This window comes from Mobula hypostoma, unplaced genomic scaffold (genome assembly GCF_963921235.1).
Source record: "Mobula hypostoma unplaced genomic scaffold, sMobHyp1.1 scaffold_97, whole genome shotgun sequence".
Classification (NCBI taxonomy): Eukaryota; Metazoa; Chordata; class Chondrichthyes; order Myliobatiformes; family Myliobatidae; genus Mobula; species Mobula hypostoma.
Window position 1 is genome coordinate 246725 of NW_026948188.1, and position 20317 is coordinate 267041.

Sequence of the window (20317 nt, forward strand, 5' to 3'; positions counted from 1 at the left end):
GGAGATTCACCAGGATGCTGCCTGGATTAGAGAGGGTGCAGAAGAGATTGACCAGGATGCTGCCTGGATTAGAGAGGGTGCAGAGGAGATTCACCAGGATGCTGTCTGGATTAGAGAGGGTGCAGAGGAGATTCACCAGGATGCTGCCTGGATTAGAGAGGGTGCAGAGGAGATTCACCAGGATGCTGCCTGGATTAGAGAGGGTGCAGAGGAGATTCACCAGGATGCTGCCTGGATTAGAGAGGGTGCAGAGGAGATTCACGGGGATGCTGACTGGATTAGAGAGGGTGCAGAGGAGATTCACGAGGATGCTGCCTGGATTAGAGAGGGTGCAGAGGAGATTCACCAGGATGCTGCCTGGATTAGAGAGGGTGTGGAGGAGATTCACCGGGATGCTGCCTGGATTAGAGAGGGTGCAGAGGAGATTCACCAGGATGCTGCCTGGATTAGAGAGGGAGCAGAGGAGATTCACCAGGATGCTGCCTGGAATAGAGAGGGTGCAGAGGAGATTCACCAGGATGCTGCCTGGATTAGAGAGGGTGCAGAGGAGATTCACCAGGATGCTGCCTGGATTAGAGAGGGTGCAGAGGAGATTCACCAGGATGCTGCCTGGATTAGAGAGGGTGCAGAGGGGATTGACCAGGATGCTGCCTGGATTAGAGAGGGTGCAGAGGAGATTCACCGGGATGCTGCCTGGATTAGAGAGGGTGCAGAGGGGATTGACCAGGATGCTGCCTGGATTAGAGAGGGTGCAGAGGAGATTCACCAGGATGGTACGAGGATTAGAGAGGGTGCAGAGGAGATTCACCAGGATGCTGCCTGGATTAGAGAGGGTGCAGAGGAGATTCACCAGGATGCTGCCTGGATTAGAGAGGGTGCAGAGGAGATTCACCAGGATGCTGCCTGGATTAGAGAGGGTGCAGAGGAGATTCACCAGGATGCTGCCTGGATTAGAGAGGGTGCAGAGGAGATTCACCAGGATGCTGCCTGGATTAGAGAGGGTGCAGAGGAGATTCACCAGGATGCTGTCTGGATTAGAGAGGGTGCAGAGGAGATTCACCAGGATGCTGCCTGGATTAGAGAGGGTGCAGAGGAGATTCACCAGGATGCTGCCTGGATTAGAGAGGGTGCAGAGGAGATTCACCAGGATGCTGCCTGGATTAGAGAGGGTGCAGAGGAGATTCACGGGGATGCTGACTGGATTAGAGAGGGTGCAGAGGAGATTCACGAGGATGCTGCCTGGATTAGAGAGGGTGCAGAGGAGATTCACCAGGATGCTGCCTGGATTAGAGAGGGTGTGGAGGAGATTCACCGGGATGCTGCCTGGATTAGAGAGGGTGCAGAGGAGATTCACCAGGATGCTGCCTGGATTAGAGAGGGCGCAGAGGAGATTCACCAGGATGCTGCCTGGAATAGAGAGGGTGCAGAGGAGATTCACCAGGATGCTGCCTGGATTAGAGAGGGTGCAGAGGAGATTCACCAGGATGCTGCCTGGATTAGAGAGGGTGCAGAGGAGATTCACCAGGATGCTGCCTGGATTAGAGAGGGTGCAGAGGGGATTGACCAGGATGCTGCCTGGATTAGAGAGGGTGCAGAGGAGATTCACCAGGATGGTACGAGGATTAGAGAGGGTGCAGAGGAGATTCACCAGGATGCTGCCTGGATTAGAGAGGGTGCAGAGGAGATTCACCAGGATGCTGCCTGGATTAGAGAGGGTGCAGAGGAGATTCACCAGGATGCTGCCTGGATTAGAGAGGGTGCAGAGGAGATTGACCAGGATGCTGCCTGGATTAGAGAGGGTGCAGAGGAGATTCACCAGGATGCTGCCTGGATTAGAGAGGGTGCAGAGGAGATTCACCAGGATGCTGCCTGGATTAGAGAGGTGGGTTTTTGACACAGGGAGTGGTGGGTGTGTGTGTGGAACGCCCTGTCAGGGGTGCTGGTGGAGGCAGGTACATTAGGGACATTTCAGAGACTCTGGGATAGGCAGATGGGTGATAGGAAAATTATAATCTCGTTTCATACCATCTTGTTCTTGAAGAAACTCACTCGGGGATATGAGTTGGCAGAACACTTTCTGGCCCGGAGAGAGCAACCCTCCCCGGTATCCCCAGACGCGGGAGACCCTCGGGGATGAGGGGTGGGCACTCACCGGCAGCCCCCGTCTTCACCTCGGGGTGCTTGTCCATTTCGCGGATCAGGTCCTGGGCCAGAGTCTCCAGCTCTTGCACATCCTTGTAGCTGAGGGGTGAGGCCCCTTGCACGCCCACGGCCGGACGGGGGGGCTGCAACAAAACAGACTGTGTGAGGTCACAAGGGGGGGGCGGTGGTCACCGAGACCCCTTGGGGGGTGGGGGGGAGGGGGCAGACGGAGAGAGTGCAGGAGAGAGAGAGAGAGGGAGGTCTGACCCCGGGAGTGTGCGATGGGACGGTGCGGAGGGAGATTCACTCTGTGTCTGACCCCGGGAGTGTGCGATGGGACGGTGTGGAGGGAGATTCACTCTGTGTCTGACCCCGGGAGTGTGTGATGGGACGGTGTGGAGGGAGATTCACTCTGTGTCTGACCCCGGGAGTGTGTGATGGGACGGTGCGGAGGGTGATTCACTCTGTGTCTGACCCCGGGAGTGTGTGATGGGACGGTGAGGAGGGAGATTCACTCTGTGTCTGACCCCGGGAGTGTGTGATGGGACGGTGCGGAGGGAGATTCACTCTGTGTCTGACCCCGGGAGTGTGTGATGGGACAGTGTGGAGGGAGATTCACTCTGTGTCTGACCCCGGGAGTGTGTGATGGGACGGTGCGGAGGGAGATTCACTCTGTGTGTCTGACCCCAGGAGTGTGTGATGGGACGGTGTGGAGGGAGATTCACTCTGTGTGTCTGACCGCGGGAGTGTGTGATGGGACGGTGTGGAGGGAGATTCACTCTGTGTCTGACCCCGGGAGTGTGAGATGGGACGGTGAGGATGGAGATTCACTCTGTGTCTGACCCCGGGAGTGTGTGATGGGACGGTGTGGAGGGAGATTCACTCTGTGTCTGACCCCGGGAGTGTGTGATGGGACGGTGTGGAGGGGGATTCACTCTGTGTCTGACCCCGGGAGTGTGTGATGGGACGGTGTGGAGGGAGATTCACTCTGTGTCTGACCCCGGGAGTGTGTGATGGGACGGTGCGGAGGGTGATTCACTCTGTGTCTGACCCCGGGAGTGTGTGATGGGACGGTGAGGAGGGAGATTCACTCTGTGTCTGACCCCGGGAGTGTGTGATGGGACGGTGTGGTGGGAGATTCACTCTGTGTCTGACCCCGGGAGTGTGTGATGGGATGGTGCGGAGGGAGATTCACTCTGTGTCTGACCCCGGGAGTGTGTGATGGGACGGTGTGGAGGGTGATTCACTCTGTGTCTGACCCCGGGAGTGTGTGATGGGACGGTGCGGAGGGAGATTCACTCTGTGTGTCTGACCCCGGGAGTGTGTGATGGGATGGTGCGGAGGGAGATTCACTCTGTGTCTGACCCCGGGAGTGTGTGATGGGACGGTGTGGAGGGTGATTCACTCTGTGTCTGACCCCGGGAGTGTGTGATGGGACGGTGTGGAGGGTGATTCACTCTGTGTCCGACCGCGGGAGTGTGTGATGGGACGGTGAGGAGGGAGATTCACTCTGTGTCTGACCCCGGGAGTGTGTGATGGGACGGTGTGGTGGGAGATTCACTCTGTGTCTGACCCCGGGAGTGTGTGATGGGACGGTGCGGAGGGAGATTCACTCTGTGTCTGACCCCGGGAGTGTGTGATGGGACGGTGTGGAGGGTGATTCACTCTGTGTCTGACCCCGGGAGTGTGTGATTGGACGGTGTGGAGGGAGATTCACTCTGTGTCTGACCCCGGGAGTGTGTGATGGGACGGTGCGGAGGGAGATTCACTCTGTGTGTCTGACCCCAGGAGTGTGTGATGGGACGGTGTGGAGGGAGATTCACTCTGTGTGTCTGACCGCGGGAGTGTGTGATGGGACGGTGTGGAGGGAGATTCACTCTGTGTCTGACCCCGGGAGTGTGTGATGGGACGGTGTGGAGGGAGATTCACTCTGTGTCTGACCCCGGGAGTGTGTGATGGGACGGTGAGGAGGGAGATTCACTCTGTGTCCGACCCCGGGAGTGTGTGATGGGACGGTGCGGAGGGAGATTCACTCTGTGTCTGACCCCGGGAGTGTGTGATGGGACGGTGCGGAGGGAGATTCACTCTGTGTCTGACCCCGGGAGTGTGTGATGGGACGGTGCGGAGGGAGATTCACTCTGTGTCCAAACCCGGGAGTGTGTGATGGGACGGTGCGGAGGGAGATTCACTCTGTGTCTGACCCCGGGAGTGTGTGATGGGACGGTGAGGAGGGAGATTCACTCTGTGTCCGAACCCGGGAGTGTGTGATGGGACGGTGCGGAGGGAGATTCACTCTGTGTCTGACCCCGGGAGTGTGTGATGGGACGGTGTGGAGGGAGATTCATTCTGTGTCTGACCCCGGGAGTGTGTGATGGGACGGTGCGGAGGGAGATTCACTCTGTGTCTGACCCCGGGAGTGTGTGATGAGACGGTGAGGAGGGAGATTCACTCTGTGTCTGACCCCGGGAGTGTGTGATGAGACGGTGTGGAGGGAGATTCACTCTGTGTCTGACCCCGGGAGTGTGTGATGGGACGGTGTGGAGGGAGATTCACTCTGTGTCTGACCCCGGGAGTGTGTGATGAGACGGTGTGGAGGGAGATTCACTCTGTGTCTCACCCCGGGAGTGTGTGATGGGACTTACCTCAATGGTTTCCCTCTTCCTCGGCGTCTGGGATACCTCACGTGCTCTCTCTTGCTCTCGGACGACGGGTGTGGGGGCTTTTGGACAGACCTGTGCCTTGGGGAGGGGTGCCTGAGGTTTGGGGGCAGTGGCAGGCGGGAACCCCTGGGCCCTGGTGTTGAACTTGGCTCCGGGCACCCGATGGGATGCACCCGAGTGAAGGGTCGTTACCGAAGGAGGAGGCTTCCCCAGGGTCGATCCGGTCTGGGTGCTGGTCTGCGAGAGTGAGGCGACGAAATCAGTTTCAGTTACCCCCCCCCCCGTCTCCGTCACCCCCTCCCTCCCCGTCTCCATCAACCCCTCCCTCCCCCACACCCCTCCCCGTCTCCGTCACCCCTCCCCGTCTCCGTCACCCGTTCCCTCTCCTACACCCCTCCCCGTCTCCGTCACCCCCTCCCTCCCCCACACCCTTCCCCGTCTCCGTCACCCCTCCCCGTCTCCGTCACCCGTTCCCTCTCCTACACCCCTCCCCGTCTCCATCACCCCCTCCCTCCCCCACACCCCTCCCCGTCTACGTCACCCCTCCCCGTCTCCGTCACCCCCTCCCTCCCCCACACCCTTCCCCGTCTCCGTCACCCCCCCCGTCTCCGTCACCCCCTCCCTCCCCCACACCCTTCCCCGTCTCCGTCACCCGTTCCCTCTCCTACACCCCCCCCGTCTCCGTCACCCCCTCCCTCCCCCACACCCTTCCCCGTCTCCGTCACCCCTCCCCGTCTCCGTCACCCGTTCCCTCTCCTACACCCCTCCCCGTCTCCATCACCCCCTCCCTCCCCGTCTCCGTCACCCCTCCCCGTCTCCGTCACCCCCTCCCTCTGCTACACCCCTCCCCGTCTCCATCAACCCCTCCCTCCCCCACACCCTTCCCCGTCTCCGTCACCCCTCCCCGTCTCCGTCACCCGTTCCCTCTCCTACACCCCTCCCCGTCTCCGTCACCCCCTCCCTCCCCCACACCCCTTCCCGTCTCCCTCACCCCCTCCCTCCCCGTCTCCATCACCCCCTCCCTCCCCGTCTCCATCAACCCCTCCCTCCCCCACACCCCTCCCCGTCTCCGTCACCCCTCCCCGTCTCCGTCACCCCCTCCCTCTCCTACACCCCCCCCCCGTCTCCGTCACCCCCTCCCTCCCCCACACCCTTCCCCGTCTCCGTCACCCCTCCCCGTCTCCGTCACCCGTTCCCTCTCCTACACCCTTCCCCGTCTCCATCACCCCCTCCCTCCCCGTCTCCGTCACCCCCTCCCTCCCCTACACCCTTCCCCGTCTCCGTCACCCCTCCCACCCCATCTCCGTCACCCCCTCCCTCCCCTACACCCCCCCCCGTCTCCGTCACCCCCTCCCTCCCCCACACCCTTCCCCGTCTCCGTCACCCCTCCCCGTCTCCGTCACCCGTTCCCTCTCCTACACCCCTCCCCGTCTCCATCACCCCCTCCCTCCCCCACACCCTTCCCCGTCTCCGTCACCCCTCCCCGTCTCCGTCACCCGATCCCTCTCCTACACCCCTCCCCGTCTCCATCACCCCCTCCCTCCCCCACACCCTTCCCCGTCTCCGTCACCCCTCCCCGTCTCCGTCACCCGTTCCCTCTCCTACACCCCTCCCCGTCTCCATCACCCCCTCCCTCCCCGTCTCCATCAACCCCTCCCTCCCCCACACCCCTCCCCGTCTCCGTCACCCCTCCCCGTCTCCGTCACCCCCTCCCTCTCCTACACCCCTCCCCGTCTCCATCACCCCCTCCCTCCCCTACACCCCTCCCCGTCTCCGTCACCCCCTCCCTCCCCCACACCCTTCCCCGTCTCCGTCACCCCTCCCCGTCTCCGTCACCCGTTCCCTCTCCTACACCCCTCCCCGTCTCCATCACCCCCTCCCTCCCCGTCTCCATCAACCCCTCCCTCCCCCACACCCCTCCCCGTCTCCGTCACCCCTCCCCGTCTCCGTCACCCGTTCCCTCTCCTACACCCCTCCCCGTCTCCATCACCCCCTCCCTCCCCGTCTCCGTCACCCCTCCCCGTCTCCGTCACCCCCTCCCTCTCCTACACCCCTCCCCGTCTCCATCACCCCCTCCCTCCCCTACACCCCTCCCCGTCTCCGTCACCCCCTCCCTCCCCTACACCCCTCCCCGTCTCCATCACCCCCTCCCTCCCCCACACCCCTTCCCGTCTCCCTCACCCCCTCCCTCCCCGTCTCCATCACCCCCTCCCTCCCCCACACCCTTCCCCGTCTCCGTCACCCCTCCCCGTCTCCGTCACCCGTTCCCTCTCCTACACCCCTCCCCGTCTCCATCACCCCCTCCCTCCCCCACACCCTTCCCCGTCTCCCTCACCCCCCCGTCTCCGTCACCCCCTCCCTCCCCCACACCCTTCCCCGTCTCCGTCCCCCCCCGTCTCCGTCACCCCCTCCCTCCCCCACACCCTTCCCCGTCTCCGTCACCCCTCCCCGTCTCCGTCACCCCCTCCCTCTCCTACACCCCTCCCCGTCTCCGTCACCCCCTCCCTCCCCTACACCCCTCCCCGTCTCCGTCACCCCCTCCCTCCCCCACACCCTTCCCCGTCTCCGTCACCCCCCCCGTCTCCGTCACCCCCTCCCTCCCCCACACCCTTCCCCGTCTCCGTCACCCCCTCCCTCCCCTACACCCCTCCCCGTCTCCGTCACCCCCTCCCTCCCCCACACCCTTCCCCGTCTCCGTCACCCCCCCCGTCTCCGTCACCCCCTCCCTCCCCCACACCCTTCCCCGTCTCCGTCATCCCCTCCCTCTCCTACACCCCTCCCCGTCTCCGTCACCCCCTCCCTCCCCTACACCCCTCCCCGTCTCCGTCACCCCCTCCCTCCCCCACACCCTTCCCCGTCTCCGTCACCCCCTCCCTCCCCACACCCCCCCGTCTCAGTCACCCCCTCCCTCCCCCACACCCTTCCCCGTCTCCGTCACCCCTCCCCGTCTCCGTCACCCCCTCCCTCTCCTACACCCCTCCCCGTCTCCATCACCCCCTCCCTCCCCCACACCCCTCCCCATCTCCGTCACCCCCTCCCTCCCCCACACCCTTCCCCGTCTCCGTCACCCCCTCCCTCCCCCACACCCTTCCCCGTCTCCGTCACCCCCTCCCTCCCCCACACCCCTCCCCGTCTCCGTCACCCCCTCCCTCCCCCACACCCTTCCCCGTCTCCGTCACCCCCTCCCTCTCCTACACCCCTCCCCGTCTCCATCACCCCCTCCCTCCCCCACACCCTTCCCCGTCTCCGTCACCCCTCCCCGTCTCCGTCACCCCAACCCCCCCTACACCCCTTCCCGTCTCCCTCACCCCCTCCCTCCCCGTCTCCGTCACCCCCTCCCTCCCCCACACCCTTCCCCGTCTCCGTCACCCGTCCCCGTCTCCGTCACCCCCTCCCTCTCCTACACCCCTCCCCGTCTCCATCACCCCCTCCCTCCCCTACACCCCTCCCCGTCTCCGTCACCCCTCCCCGTCTCCGTCACTCCCTCCCTCTCCTACACCCCTCCCCGTCTCCGTCACCCCCTCCCTCCCCTACACCCCTCCCCGTCTCCGTCACCCCCTCCCTCTCCTACACCCCTTCCCGTCTCCCTCACCCCCTCCCTCCCCTACACCCCTCCCCGTCTCTGTCACCCCCTCCCTCCCCTACACCCCCCCCGTCTCCCTCACCCCCTCCCTCCCCCACACCCTTCCCCGTCTCCGTCACCCGTCCCCGTCTCCGTCACCCCCTCCCTCTCCTACACCCCTCCCCGTCTCCGTCACCCCCTCCCTCTCCTACACCCCTCCCCGTCTCCGTCACCCCCTCCCTCCCCTACACCCTTCCCCGTCTCCGTCACCCCCTCCCTCCCCCACACCCTTCCCCGTCTCCGTCACCCCCTCCCTCCCCACACCCCTCCCCATCTCCGTCACCCCCTCCCTCCCCTACACCCCTCCCCGTCTCCGTCACCCCCTCCCTCCCCTACACCCCTCCCGGTCTCCGTCACCCCCTCCCTCTCCTACACCCCTTCCGTCACCCCCTCCCTCCCCGTCTCCATCACCCCCTCCCTCCCCCACACCCCTCCCCGTCTCCGTCACCCCTCCCCGTCTCCGTCACCCCCTCCCGTCACCCCCTCCCTCCCCTACACTCCTCCCCGTCTCCGTCACCCCCTCCCTCCCCTACACCCCTCCCTGTCTCCGTCACCCCCTCCTTCCGCAGAAACCTTCCCCGTCTCCGTCACCCCCTCCCTCCCCTACACCCCTCCCCGTCTCCCTCACCCCCTCCCTCCTCTACACCCCTCCCCGTCTCCGTCACCCCTTCCCCCCTACACCCCTCCCTGTCTCCGTCACACCCTCCCTCCCCTACACCCCTCCCCGTCTCCCTCACCCCCTCCCTCCCCTACACCCCTACCCGTCTCCATCACCCCCTCCCTCCCCTACATCTCTCCCCGTCTCCCTCACTCCCTCCCTCCCCTACACCCCTCCCCGTCTCCCTCACCCCCTCCCTCCCCTACACCCCTGCTCATTTCCGTCACCCCCTCCCTCCCTAACACCCATCCCTGTCTCCGTCACCCCCTCCCTCCCCTACACAACCCGTCTCCGTCACCCCCTCCCTCCCCTGCACCCCTCCCCGTCTCCGTCACCCCCCCTCCCTAACACCCCTCCCCGTCATTCCCTCCCTCCCCTACACCCCTCCCCGTCTCCCTCACCCCCTCCCTCCCCTACACCCCTCCCCGTCTCCCTCACCCCCTCCCTCCCCTACACCCCTCCCCGTCTCCCTCACCCCATCCCTCCCCTACACCCCTCCCCGTCTCCCTCACCCCCTCCCTCCCCTACACCCCTCCCCGTCTCCCTCACCCCCTCCCTCCCCTACACCCCTCCCCGTCTCCGTCACCCCCTCCCTCCCCTACACCCCTCCCCGTCTCCGTCACCCCCTCCCTCCCCTACACCCCTCCCCGTCTCCGTCACCCCCTCCCTCCCCTACACCCCTCCCCGTCTCCGTCACCCCCTCCCTCCCCTACACCCCTCCCCGTCTCCCTCACCCCCTCCCTCCCCTACACCCCTCCCCGTCTCCGTCACCCCCTCCCTCCCCTACACCCCTCCCCATCTCCGTCATCCCCTCCCTCCTCTACGCCCGTCTCTGCCTCCGGGGAGGGAGGGAGGGAGGGGGTCGCCCGGACTCTTGGTGCTGGAACTCACCGGGGGTGCAGGTACCTCGGCCCTTGGCCTGCGAGGGTCGTTCCTCTCCATGTCGTTGAGGAGGTTCGTGAGGGTGTCGATCTCACTCTCCAGGGTGCTCTCCACGCTGGGCAGCACGCTCCCCTGGGCCTACGAGTAAATCGCAGCCGGTTACTCTGCGAGCCACGACAGGGCCCTTGGGCTCTCGATCCTGCGTTAAGCTCGTTCGCCCCTCCCTCGGTCAACAAATCCCCTCCGACTGCCCGTCTCCCTCTGTTCCCTGCGCAAGGATGTGGAAACCATAGGAAGGATGAAGAGGAGATTTACAAGGATGTTGCCTGGATTGGGGAGCATGTCTTATGAGAATAGGTTGAGTGAACTCGGCCTTTTCTCCTTGGAGCGACGGAGGATGAGAGGTGACCTGATAGAGGTGTATAAGATGATGAGAGGCATTGATCGTGTGGATAGTCAGAGGCTTTTTCCCAGGGCTGAAATGGCCAACACGAGAGGGCACAGTTTTAAGGTGCTTGGAAGCAGGTACAGAGGAGATAGAACATAGAATAGTACAGCACACTACAGGCCCTTCAGCCCACAATGTCGTGCTGACCCTCAAACCCTGCCTCCCATATAACCCCCCCACCTTAGATTCCTCCATATACCTGTCTAGTAGTCTCTTAAACTTCACTAGTGTATCTGCCTCCACCACTGACTCAGGCAGTGCATTCCACGCACCAACCACTCTCTGAGTAAAAAAACCTTCCTCTAATATCCCCCTTGAACTTTCCACCCCTTACCTTAAAGCCATGTCCTCTTGTATTGAGCAGTGGTGCCCTGGGGAAGAGGCGCTGGCTATCCACTCTATCTATTCCTCTTATTATCTTGTACACCTCTATCATGTCTCCTCTCATCCTCCTTCTCTCCAAAGAGTAAAGCTCTAGCTCCCTTAATCTGTGATCATAATGCATACTCTCTAAACCAGGCAGCATCCTGGTAAATCTCCTCTGTATCCTTTCCAATGCTTCCACATCCTTCCTATAGTGAGGTGACCAGAACTGGACACAATACTCCAAGTGTGGCCTAACCAGAGTTTTATAGAGCTGCATCATTACATCGCGACTCTTAAACTCTATCCCTCGACTTATGAAAGCTTTCTTAACTACCCTATCCACCTGTGAGGCAACTTTCAGGGATCTGTGGACATGTACCCCGAGATCCCTCTGCTCCTCCACACTACCAAGTATCCTGCCATTTACTTTGTACTCTGCCTTGGAGTTTGTCCTTCCAAAGTGTACCACCTCACACTTCTCCGGGTTGAACTCCATCTGCCACTTCTCAGCCCACTTCTGCATCCTATCAATGTCTCTCTGCAATCTTCGACAATCCTCTACACTATCTACAACACCACCAACCTTTGTGCTGGGGAGTAGGTACAGAGGAGATGTCAGGGGTAAGTTTTTTTACACAGAGAGTGGTCAGTGCGTGGAATGGGCTGCCGGCGACGGTGATGGAGGGGGATACAATCGGGTCTTTTAAGAGACTCCTGGATAGATACATGGAGCTCAGAAAAATAGAGGGCTACGGGTAACCCCAGTAATTTCTCAGGTAGGGAGGTGTTTGGCAGAACTTTGTAGGCGGAAGGGCCTGTATTGTGCTGTAGGTTTTCCATGTTTCTGTGAAACATACTCTGCTTTCGAAGGCGCGACTCCCGAATGGAACGGCAGCCGCGAGCCGCACTTCGAGGCCGCGTCCGAGCAGCAGCCGGGAACTTTCCAGAACCCCGTGGTGGGGTGCGGGGCGCGACGGTGGCCCGATTCCTTCGGGGAGCCCCGCGGTCGGTTCCGTTCCCCCGCCCCTGACCAAGATTCAGAACCGGCCCGGGGGCCGGAAGCCGACGGTCTTCCGAGGAGGAGGTCGGGGGTGCTGTCGGAGCCCCCCCCGCAGCAAACCGCGGTCCTTCGCGAGCGGCGGGGACTCGCATCCCGGCCCGACCCCGCTGTCTCTCCAGGGAGAGGCGGACGGGCCGGTTACCTATCGGCCGAAGTGGCGAGCGAGAGGCGGCGGGAGGCGTGTGTCGCTCATCGACAGCTGCTGGCCGAGGACGGCCCCCGTACTCGAGCGACTCCTTCCCCCCCCCTCGCGTCCTTCCCCGTTCCCATCCTCGCTCTCGTCCCCCTCTTTCTCTGGTCACCCTCTCTCTCTTGTCCCTCCTCTCTTCCTCATTCCTCCTCTCTTGTCCCTCTCTCTCGTCCCCCTCTTTCTCTGGTCACCCTCTCTCTCTCTCATCCCTCTCTTGTCCCCTCTCTCTCGTCACCCTGTCTCTTGTCCCTCTCTCTTCCTCATTCCTCCTCTCTTATCACCCCCTCTCTTTCATTCCCCCCCTCTCTCGTCACCCTGTTTCTTGTCACCCTCTCTCTCTCGTCCCTCCTCTCTCTTCCTCATTCCTCCTCTCTCTCATCCCTCTCTCTTCCTCATTCCTCCTCTCTCGTCCCTCTCTCTTCCTCATTCCTCCTCTCTCTCATCCCTCTCTCTTCCTCATTCTTCCTCTCTCGTCCCTCTCTCTTCCTCATTCCTCCTCTTTCGTCCCCTCTCTCTCATTCCTCCTCTCTCTTGTCCCCCCTCTCTCGTCCCTCTCTCTTCCTCATTCCTCCTCTCTCATCACCCCCTCTCTCTCGGTCCCCTCTCTCTTCCTCATTCCTCCTCTCTCGTCCCCCCCATTCGTTCTCTCTCTCCCTCCCTCCCTCTTTCTCCTACCTCCACCCCTCTCTCGTCCCCCAACTCTGATTCACCCCCACTCTCGTCACCCCCCTCTCTCTCATCACGCCCATTCCCTTCCTCGCTCTCGTCCCCCTCTCTCTTCCTCATTCCTCCTCTCTCGTCCCCCCACCCTCATTTCCCCCTCACCCTCTCTCGTCACCCCTCCCTCTCGTCCTTTCTTTTCCCCCTCTTTCTCTCTCATTCCTCGCCCTCTCTCGTCCCCACTCACTCTTTCTCGTCTCTCCCCCCTCTCTCTCTCTCACTCCCCCGTCACTCGCTCTCTCTCTCTCTCTCGAGATGGGTGGGGGGAGGGAATGGGGCCCTCGGAGAGGTGACGAGGAAGACTGTCCCGTCCGAACAGTGGTTTGCTCTTGTTTTCGGAGGACGGCCCCCCTCTGGAGACAGACAGCCTGCCGGAGACCCCCAAGAACTGGGTTACATGTCGTCTTGTTCGGGGTGGCCTGGATGGGGTGGCGGGGGGGGGGCTGCTGCCTTCTGCTGTTGGTCGCACGCTGTGAGAAAGTTGTTAAGTTTTCCACAAAACACATGGCGAGACTGTCATATGTCGAAAGATTGGAGCGACTGGGCTTGTATACTCTGGAATGTAGAAGGCTGAGAGGGGATCTGATTGAAACATATAAGATTATTCAGGGATTGGACATGCTGGAGGCAGGAAGCATGTTCCCGCTGATGGGTGAGTCCAGAACCAGAGGCCACAGTTTAAGAATAAGGGGTAGGTCATTCAGAACGGAGTTGAGGAAAAACTTTTTCACCCAGAGAGTGGTGGATATGTGGAATGCTCTGGAGGCCAAGTCTCTGGATGCTTTCAAGAAAGAGATGGATAGAGCTGTTAAAGATCGCGGAATCAGAGGTTATGGGGATAAGGCAGGAACTGGATACTGATTGTGGATGATCAGCCGTGATCACAGTGAATGGCGGTGCTGGCTCGAAGGCCGAATGGCCGACTCCTGCACCTATTGTCTGTTGTCTAACCCTGAGTTCTCCACGAAAGACGTCTCCTGACTTTTGACACAAAGTTTTTAAGTTCTCCACGAAAGACGTCTCCTGACTTTTGACACAAAGTTTTTAAGTTCTCCACGAAAGACGTCTCCTGACTTTTGACACAAAGTTTAAGTTCTCCACGAAAGACGTCTCCTGACTTTTGACACAAAGATTTTAAGTTCTCCACGAAAGACGTCTCCTGACTTTTGACACAAAGTTTTTAAGTTCTCCACGAAAGACGTCTCCTGACTTTTGACACTAAGTTTTTAAGTTCTCCACGAAAGACGTCTCCTGACTTTTGACACAGTTTTTAAGTTCTCCACGAAAGACGTCTCCTGACTTTTGACACAAAGTTTAAGTTCTCCACGAAAGACGTCTCCTGACTTTTGACACAAAGTTTAAGTTCTCCACGAAAGACGTCTCCTGACTTTTGACACAAAGTTTAAGTTCTCCACGAAAGACGTCTCCTGACTTTTGACACAAAGTTTAAGTTCTCCACGAAAGACGTCTCCTGACTTTTGACACAAAGTTTTTAAGTTCTCCACGAAAGACGTCTCCTGACTTTTGACACAAAGTTTTTAAGTTCTCCACGAAAGACGTCTCCTGACTTTTGACACAAAGTTTAAGTTCTCCACGAAAGACGTCTCCTGACTTTTGACACAAAGTTTAAGTTCTCCACGAAAGACGTCTCCTGACTTTTGACACAAAGATTTTAAGTTCTCCACGAAAGACGTCTCCTGACTTTTGACACAAAGTTTTTAAGTTCTCCACGAAAGACGTCTCCTGACTTTTGACACAAAGTTTTTAAGTTCTCCACGAAAGACGTCTCCTGACTTTTGACACAAAGTTTAAGTTCTCCACGAAAGACGTCTCCTGACTTTTGACACCTTTCGGTTTCGACAAAAGACGGTTGCTGATCGAGCTTAAGACGGGACATTCTTTGATCAATTAAAACTTAAATTTCAGTGGGGTCTTTTCTCTAAGTTATTATGATCTGCTCTACCTGAGTAGCTGGGATGTCTATGGAACTGATTATTCTTTCGTATCAACATGGGCGGCCTTGTAACTTGTAACAATTCAGACGTCGGTCCGACAACTTGTTGAACCCCCGGCGGAACGAGAACGTTTCTCCCCCTGACGTCGGGAGCGAGTTCACTCACCGGCGGAGGCAGAAGCAATTAACTGGAGAAAAGATGAGTGACCGTCCTTTTGCGCTGTGGTTCTCTGCTACGGCAAATTTACGTTTACAGTGGGGTGGGTCGGGAGATGGGGGCTTTGGGAACTGCGATGTTTCCGTAACCCCCTACACCCCTCCCCGTCTCCCTCATCCCCTCCCTCCCCGTCTCCATCACCCCCTCCCTCCCCTACACCCCTCCCCATCTTCCCCTCCCTCCCCTACACCCCTCCCCGTCTCCTTCATCCCCTCCCTCCCCATCTCTCACATCTCCCTCATCCCCTCCCTCCCCATTTCTCACATCTCCCTCATCCGCTCCCTCCACATCTCCCTCATCCCCTCCCTCCCCTACACCACATTTCCCTCATCCCCTCCCTCCCATACACCCTCCACATCTCCCTCATACCCTCCCTGCCATACACCCTCCACATCTCCCTCATAACCTCCCTCCCATGCACCCCTCCCCGTCTCCGTCACCCCCTCCCTCCCCTACACCCTCCACATCTCCCTCATCCCCTCCCTCCCATACACCCCTCCCCGTCCCCGTCACCCACTCCCTCTCCTACACCCCTCCCCGTCTCCGTCACCCCCTCCCTCCCCTACACCCCTCCCTGTCTCCCTCACCCCTCCCTGTCTCCGTCACCCCCTCCCTCCCCTACAGCCCTCCCCATCTCCCTCATTCCTCCCTCCCCGTCTCCCTCACCCCCTCCCTCCCCTACACCCCTCCCCGTCTCCGTCACCCCCTCCCTCCCCTACAGCCCTCCCCATCTCCCTCATTCCTCCCTCCCCTACACCCCTCCCCGTCTCCCTCACCCCCTCCCGCCCCTACAACCCTCCCCGTCTCCGTCACCCCCTCCCTCACCTACAGCCCTCCCCATCTCCCTCATTCCTCCCTCCCCGTCTCCCTCACCCCCTCCCTCCCCTACACCCCTCCCCGTCTCCGTCACCCCATCGCTCCCCGACAGCCCTCCCCATCTCCCTCATTCCTCCCTCCCCTACACCCCTCCCCGTCTCCCTCACCCCCTCCCTCCCCTACACCCCTCCCCGTCTCCGTCACCCCCTCCCTCACCTACAGCCCTCCCCATTTCCCTCATTCCTCCCTCCCCTACACCCCTCCCCGACTCCGTCACCCCCTCCCTCCCCTACACCCCTCCCCGTCTCCGTCACCCCCTCCCTCCCCTACAGCCCTCCCCATCTCCCTCATTCCTCCCTCCCCTACACCCCTCCCCGTCTCCCTCACCCCCTCCCTCCCCTACAACCCTCCCCGTCTCCGTCACCCCCTCCCTCACCTACAGCCCTCCCCATCTCCCTCATTCCTCCCTCCCCGTCTCCCTCACCCCCTCCCTCCCCTACACCCCTCCCCGTCTCCGTCACCCCATCGCTCCCCTACAGCCCTCCCCATCTCCCTCATTCCTCCCTCCCCTACACCCCTCCCCGTCTCCCTCACCCCCTCCCTCCCCTACACCCCTCCCCGTCTCCGTCACCCCCTCCCTCACCTACAGCCCTCCCCATCTCCCTCATTCCTCCCTCCCCTACACCCCTCCCCGTCTCCGTCACCCCCTCCCTCCCCTACACCCCTCCCTGTCGCCGTCACCCCCTCCCTCCCCCACACACCTCCCCGTCTCCGTCACCCCCTCCCTCCCCTACACCCCTCCCCATCTCCCTCATCCCCTCCCTCCCCTACACCCCTCCCCGTCCCCGTCACCCCCTCCCTCCCCTACACCCCTCCCCGTCTCCCTCACCCCCTCCCTCCCCTACACCCCTCCCCGTCTCCGTCACCCCCTCCCTCCCCTACACCCCTCCCCGTCTCCGTCACCCCCTCCCTCCCCGTCTCCGTCACCCCCTCCCTCCCCTACACCCCTCCCCATCTCCCTCATTCCCTCCCTCCCATACACCCCTCCCCGTCTCCCTCATCTCCTCCTTCCCCCCTACCTCACCCCCCCTCCACTTCTCCCTCACCCCTTCCCTCCCCGATGCTCCCCCCCCCACCAGATCTTTTCCCTTACCGTGGAGGCCGTCTTCTCCCCGGGCGACAGCGTCTCCTCCACCATGGGTGACGGGGGCGAGGGGAAGGCATCCTCGAGGGGCGGGGCGGGGAAGGACTCCTCGAAGGGCGGAGGGGGCGGGGGAGGAGGAGGGGGGGAGGGCGGGGGCAGGTCACAGGGGGCGGGGAGGGCCTCGTCCTCCGGAGGGGGAGGGGGTGGCAGGGCTGGGGAGACAAACGACAGAGACAAGGGAGGGTCAATTCTGCACAGTCAACACCACTCCGAAATGCCCCTTCTAAAACCCTCACCCCCTGTAAACACCACTCCGAAATGCCCCTTCTAAACCCCTCACCCCGTGTAAGCACCCACTCCGAAATGCTCCTTCTAAACCCCTCACCCCGTGTAAACACCCACTCCAAAATGCCCCTTCTAAACCCCTCACCCCCGTGTAAACACCCACTCCGAAATGCCCCTTCTAAACTCCTCACCCCCTGTAAACACCACTCCGAAATGCCCCTTCTAAACCCCTCACCCCTTGTAAACACCACTCCGAAATGCCCCTTCTAAACCCCTCACCCCGTGTAAACACCCACTCCGAAATGCCCCTTCTAAACCCCTCACCCCGTGTAAACACCCACACCGAAATGCCCCTTGTAAACCCCTCACCCCCTGTAAACGCCACTCCGAAATGCCCCTTCTAAACCCCTCACCCCCTGTAAACGCCACTCCGAAATGCCCCTTGTAAACCCCTCACCCCGTGTAAACGCCACTCCGAAATGCCCCTTCTAAACCCCTCACCCCCTGTAAACACCCACTCCGAAATGCCCCTTGTAAACCCCTCACCCCCGTGTAAACGCCCACTCCGAAATGCCCCTTGTAAACCCCTCACCCCCTGTAAACACCACTCCGAAATGCCCCTTCTAAACCCCTCACCCCCTGTAAACACCCACTCCGAAATGCCCCTTGTAAACACCTCACCCCGTGTAAACACCCACTCCGAAATGCCCCTCCTAAACCCCTCACCCCGTGTAAACACCACTCCGAAATGCCCCTTGTAAACCCCTCACCCCCTGTAAACACCACTCCGAAATGCCCCTTCTAAACCCCCTCACCCCGTGTAAACACCCACTCCGAAATGCCCCTCCTAAACCCCTCACCCCGTGTAAACACCACTCCGAAATGCCCCTTGTAAACCCCTCACCCCCTGTAAACGCCACTCCGAAATGCCCCTTGTAAACCCCTCACCCCCTGTAAACACCCACTCCGAAATGCCCCTTGTAAACCCCTCACCCCCTGTAAACGCCACTCCGAAATGCCCCTTCTAAACCCCTCACCCCCTGTAAACACCCACTCCGAAATGCCCCTTCTAAACCCCTCACCCCGTGTAAACACCCACTCCGAAATGCCCCTTCTAAACCCCTCACCCCGTGTAAACACCACTCCGAAATGCCCCTTCTAAACCCCTCACCCCCTGTAAACACCACTCCAAAATGCCCCTTGTAAACCCCTCAGCCCGTGTAAACGCCACTCTGAAATGCCCGTTCTAAACCCCCTCACCCCCTGTAAACACCACTCCGAAATGCCCCTTCTAAACCCCTCACCCCCTGTAAACACCCACTCCGAAATGCCCCTTCTAAACCCCTCACCCCCTGTAAACACCCACTCCGAAATGCCCCTTCTAAACCCCTCACCCCGTGTAAACACCCACTCCGAAATGCCCCTTCTAAACCCCTCACCCCCTGTAAACACCCACTACGAAATGCCCCTTGTAAACGCCTCACCCCCTGTAAACACCACTCCAAAATGCCCCTTCTAAACCCCTCACCCCGTGTAAACACCCACTCCGAAATGCCCCTTCTAAACCCCTCACCCCGTGTAAACGCCACTCCGAAATGCCCCTACTAAACCCCTCACCCCCTGTAAACACCCACTCCGAAATGCCCCTTCCAAACCCCTCACCCCCTGCAGACACCCACTCCGAAATGCCCCTTCTAAACCCCTCACCCCGTGTAAACGCCACTCCGAAATGCCCCTTCTAAACCCCTCACCCCCTGTAAACACCCACTCCGAAATGCCCCTTCTAAACCCCTCACCCCGTGTAAACACCACTCCGAAATGCCCCTTGTAAACCCCTCACCACCTGTAAACGCCCACTCCGAAATGCCCCTTCTAAACCCCTCACCCCCTGTAAACGCCACTCCGAAATGCCCCTTCTAAACCCCTCACCCCGTGTAAACGCCACTCCGAAATGCCCATTGTAAACCCCTCACCCCGTGTAAACACCCACTCCGAAATGCCCCTTCTAAACCCCTCACCCCGTGTAAACGCCCCTCCGAAATGCCCCTTCTAAACCCCTCATCCCATGTAAACGCCCACTCCGAAATGCCCCTTCTAAACCCCTCAGCCCGTGTAAACACCACTCCGAAATGCCCCTTCTAAACCCCCTCACCCCGTGTAAACGCCCCTCCGAAATGCCCCTTGTAAACCCCTCACCCCGTGTAAACACCACTGCGAAATGCCCCTTCTAAACCCCTCACCCCCGTGTAAACGCCCACTCCGAAATGCCCCTTGTAAACCCCTCACCCCCTGTAAACGCCACTCCGAAATGCCCCTTCTAAACCCCTCACCCCGTGTAAACACCACTCCGAAATGCCCCTTCTAAACCCCTCACCCCGTGTAAACACCACTGCGAAATGCCCCTTCTAAACCCCTCACCCCCGTGTAAATGCCCACTCCGAAATGCCCCTCCTAAACCCCTCACCCCGTGTAAACGCCACTCCAAAATGCCCCTTCTAAACCCCTCACCCCGTGTAAACACCACTCCGAAATGCCCCTTCTAAACCCCTCACCCCCTGTAAACACCACTCCGAAATGCCCCTTGTAAACACCTCACCCCGTGTAAACACCACTCCGAAATGCCCCTTGTAAACCCCTCACCCCGTGTAAACGCCACTCCGAAATGCCCCTTCTAAACCCCTCACCCCCTGTAAACACCACTCCAAAATGCCCCTTCTAAACCCCTCACCCCGTGTAAACACCCACTCCGAAATGCTCCTTGTAAACACCTCAATCCGTGTAAACACCACTCCGAAATGCCCCTTCTAAACCCCCTCACCCCCTGTAAACACCCACTCCGAAATGCCCCTTCTAAACCCCTCACCCCGTGTAAACACCACTCCGAAATGTCCCTTCTAAACCCCTCAGCCCGTGTAAACACCACTCCGAAATGCCCCTTCTAAACCCCCTCACCCCGTGTAAACACCACTCCAAAATGCCCCTTGTAAACCCCTCACCCCGTGTAAACACCCACTCCGAAATGCCCCTTCTAAACCCCTCAACCCCGTGTAAACACCCACTCCAAAATGCCCCTTCTAAACCCCTCACCCCCTGTAAACACCACTCCGAAATGCCCCTTCTAAACCCCTCACCCCCTGTAAACGCCACTCCAAA

At 60.5% G+C, this 20317-nt stretch overlaps 1 protein-coding gene across 1 annotated transcript in view; it reads right to left on the minus strand.

Moving 5' to 3' along the window:
* Positions 1–20317, minus strand: part of LOC134341727 (zyxin-like) — a 61147-nt gene that overhangs the window by 12122 nt on the left and 28708 nt on the right. The window contains exons 3-6 of the mRNA XM_063039626.1: positions 16889–17091; positions 9974–10102; positions 4785–5039; positions 2153–2285 (exon numbers count right to left, since the gene is read on the minus strand). Of these exons, the coding sequence (XP_062895696.1) occupies positions 2153–2285; positions 4785–5039; positions 9974–10102; positions 16889–17091 (720 nt within the window). The remainder of the gene's footprint in view (positions 1–2152; positions 2286–4784; positions 5040–9973; positions 10103–16888; positions 17092–20317) is intronic.